Source organism: Salarias fasciatus, chromosome 23 (genome assembly GCF_902148845.1).
Source record: "Salarias fasciatus chromosome 23, fSalaFa1.1, whole genome shotgun sequence".
In the NCBI taxonomy this organism is placed as follows: domain Eukaryota; kingdom Metazoa; phylum Chordata; class Actinopteri; order Blenniiformes; family Blenniidae; genus Salarias; species Salarias fasciatus.
In genome coordinates this window covers 20048072-20052162 of record NC_043766.1, presented here as the reverse complement: position 1 = coordinate 20052162, position 4091 = coordinate 20048072, and the positions used below count along the sequence as shown (strand labels likewise).

The 4091-nt window shown below is 41.4% G+C and overlaps 1 protein-coding gene across 1 annotated transcript; it reads left to right on the top strand.

Annotated features, from left to right (window-relative positions):
* Positions 1–318: 318 nt before the first annotated feature.
* Positions 319–2160, top strand: LOC115382059 (olfactomedin-like protein 2B). The gene is given in 4 exon segments (XM_030083702.1): positions 319–757; positions 1072–1152; positions 1155–1247; positions 1352–2160. Coding segments are annotated over 4 exon segments (1227 nt in total). The 3' UTR covers positions 1966–2160.
* Positions 2161–4091: the final 1931 nt, after the last annotated feature.

Here is a 4091-nt window from a genome sequence, read left to right as displayed (position 1 = left end):
CCACAGCAGAAGGCGTCGGATTTGGGACCAACCACAACAGTACAAAACCTCACAAACTCTGCACCTCAGGTCACTCATGGAGTCACTACTGAAATAAATGAGTCGCCAGTCTCTTTGGTTGATGAACAAACAGGCCCACCTGTAAGCGTTGCTCCAAAGAAAACCACTGAAACTACCATTAACATAGTCAGTGCCCCTCCAATTATGGCCACAAAGGCAACGTCACTAGAATTAACAACAAGAAATAAACCCACGGAATTGATGGAAATGCCTATCCCAGAGAGACCTAAAGACCTCACACAAACCATTCCTCTCAGGATGACTGATAATCCAAGCACTCCCGAACCAAGTCCAACAACACAAGCTTCAGCTACAAGCCTGACATCTGCTTTGTCCATCACAACCCACGCTGTGAAAACCTCGGGATCATTACATCCACAGCGCTCCCATAACGGTTGCCCTAACGGAGCGAGCTGCGACAACACCACAGCAAGAAACCAAGGCCACCGACCCCTCAGGTTCAACTGCGCCACCCGCTCCTACCACACTGTCAACTTTGCTTCTCAACAGCTCGCCGCCTGTCACAACACCTGTGAGTATTACCTCTTCAGCCCCCCCGTATCCCCCACGGCCTCGAGACAGACCGCTCAGGTCAAAAAGAAATACAAAATCAGCTGGGAAGAGAGGGGGGAAGAAGGAGAACAGAAGTTAGATGATCCAATGCAAAAACAAGAGGAGTCAACATCAAGGAAACCAGGTAAACACTAATTTGACCGTCTTCTGTCCCCTGAAACCACCATGATGTGTGCTGATTTGATCCTGAACAACTGTAAAAGTTTTGCGAGAACAACTGAGATATTTCAGCAATTTTCTAAACTTTCAAATTCAGTGCTCTGTCATCTTTTGTAACCTCACCCTTTCCGTGATTCAAGCTGGTTCGAACAAAAGCCTCTAATTATTCTCAGACTCATTGACGTAGGTCTGGAAGATGTTAAGCTGCTTCCAAATCCCCAGTCGGAGCTTCATGTCTTCACTTCTTTTTGTTTTTTTGTTTTGTTTTTTTTCAAACAGAGGAGTGTAAGGACACTTTGGCCACCATCTCTGAGCCAGTAACTCACAACACCTTTGGCAGGAATGAGGGAGCCTGGATGAAGGACCAAAATCTAATGAGGACAAAATTTATGTTACCAATTTCTATTATGGGAATAACCTCCTGGAGTTCCGCAGCTTAGAGGTTTTCAAACAAGGTAAGAACACAGGGGTTGCTAACGGAAGGAAATGTAAACTTGCTCTCGTTTCCCTTTTGATTTGATAGCATGCGTCTCTGTCTTCTTCTTTTTTCTTTCTCAAGGCCGTTTCACCAACTCCTACAAGCTCCCTTACAACTGGATTGGCACAGGCCACGTGGTCTACGACGGAGCCTTCTACTACAACCGGGCCTTCTCCCGGGACATCATCAAGTTTGACCTGCGGCAGCGTTACGTGGCTGCCTGGACCATGCTCCACGACGCGCTGTTTGAAGAGTCGTCGTCGCCGTGGGAGTGGCGCAGCCACTCGGACATCGACTTTGCCGTGGACGAGAGCGGTCTGTGGATCATCTACCCTGCGCTAGATGATGAGGGATTCCTGCAGGAGGTGGTTGTTCTCAGTCGCTTGAACCCGTCCGACCTCAGCATGCAGAGGGAGACAACCTGGAGGACGGGGCTTCGAAGAAATCACTTTGGCAACTGCTTCATTGTCTGTGGCGTCCTGTATGCTGTTGACAGCTATAACCAGAGGGAGGCCAACCTGGAATATGCTTTTGACACACACACAAATACTCAGATGATTCCCAGGATGCCCTTCATCAACAACTACACCTACACCACGCAGATTGACTACAACCCCAAGGAGGGTGTTTTGTACGCGTGGGACAATGGACATCAAGTCACTTACAACATTAAATTTGCATATGTAGACCCTTAGTAAGGGCATGAAAGTCCCTTTTAATATTTGTTAATTCTTTATTTGAATGGATTGTAGATCAGTCCACATGGCCCTCAGTGGAGGAAAAATAACAGCCAAATGTACAAATGTGCTTTTAGCACATTGTCTGTAAATTGCAGTTTTGTTTTTTGTGTTTTTTACATTTTTATCAAAATAAATGAATGACTGACTCACTTTCAAGTTGTACTGTATATATTGTAATGCTGTAAAAACACTACAATAGATTTGTCCAGAGAGTTGTAGTAGAGAAAACGCAGACTCCACAACAGATTACATTTCTTAAGTATACCATTTAAATCAATCTCTTTTGTGAGGCCAAATCATAGAATTCTGTAAAATGCATATTTGCCACATATCGTGTTTTGTGACAGCGCTTACTCGCTCCATGTCAGACCGCTCTGAAGAGACTCCAGGAGAGCTCCGAAATACGAACAGTGAATCTTCTTTGTTTCGTTAAACAGTTGACATCAAAAAGGCTTCAATGACCGAGAGAGTTTTTTCAACTGCAATGCTCCGAGGATAAAGCGTTAGAGAGACAGAAAAAAAATCAATACAGACATAGCAAAAGCGGCTGCTCAAGCCGCGGATAAGCGTAAACTGCTACTTGTTGTAAGTTAAGCAATTGTGAAAACAAGAAGAAGAAAAAATTGAGATCAATTTTCCCACCCCATACACACAAGAATACTTAAAGGAAATCCAGTGTTTATTTTGGTTGCTGCACATTATACAATACAAAGAACACACATTTAATTGTACTTTATTGTCATGAAGAATAGCACAATTGCAGAGGGGGAAAAAAATCTGAGAAGGGCATCTACTTAAAAAGGACGCTTCGCTTTGTTTCTGAAAATTGTTCATCAGACTTTAAAAAAAAAAAACCCTTCAATCCTATAACTGGAACACAGTTTCACACAGGTATTGGTTATTATTATGTGCTCTGTTATAGGATTACACAAAACTAGCCAGAGAAAAGAAACAGGCAAGTAATTCTAATCATATAAATTTATGACCAAATCCACTCTCTTTTCTGTGGAGGTACAACACAGAAGCCATTTAAAGCCACAATCAAACTTGACATGTTCTGCATTGATAGTGCAAACTTAAATCATGATGCATCGTAAATTCAAACAGAAACCCAGAAGCACAACCTTAGTCTGTGGACGGAGAAGTTAGGACTTTTTGCACCGTTTCCTCCTGTATGGTCTGCACACACAAAAAATATTTTTTGGTGCAACCGCAAGAAAAAAATTATACATATGTATACACACATATGTATATATTATATATAATTATATAATATATATATATATATATATACATTACATATACATATATATGTAAACATATATCAAAATGTTCCCGAGAAAGCATAGTCATTCTAAAAGAGACAATATTAATCTTGTCTTGTCATCAGAAGCACATATAACTAAATAACTAAACTGAATGAAAGCACAGAGGTGTACTGTCACATATAAAAAGACATGAACAGTATCATAATTTGAAATAGAGACTTAAAAAATAACCCCCCCCCAAAAAAACAGTGCAAAGACCCCAAAATTAAATTTAAAAAAAATTTTGCATTAAAAACTCTTCATCAATACCGTGCTAAAAATGATCATGTAGAATCCATAAATTAAAGGAAACCAGCCAACAACACCATTAAACTTGTTGACTAGCACAGCATATGACCTGACTTCCTGAGATTACAGATGGCCTGTGTTGCTGCTGCTGCAGATATTTATCTGGTAATATTTACATCTCCAATAATACCAATAATAACCTCTTTATTTAGAGAGAGACACAGAGAGAGAGAGAGAGAGAGAGAAGAGAGAGAGAGAGAGAGAGAGAGAGAGAGAGAGAGAGAGAGGAGAGAGAGAAATGGCTGTGCTTTCAGGATGAATGTCGCACATTTTTGAATTAATTAGATTGAGGCTACATGTTACAGCTGTAGTCCCTTTGCGATTTAGCTTGTTCCAAAATACTGAGAATCTGACCAGATTTGAAGAGCAGACCCTAGGAGAGCTGTTGGGAGCAGAAGTATTTGTGTTATGATGGGGTGACTCAGGGTTCAATGCTCAGCCCCCCCCACTAAACAATTACCCTTA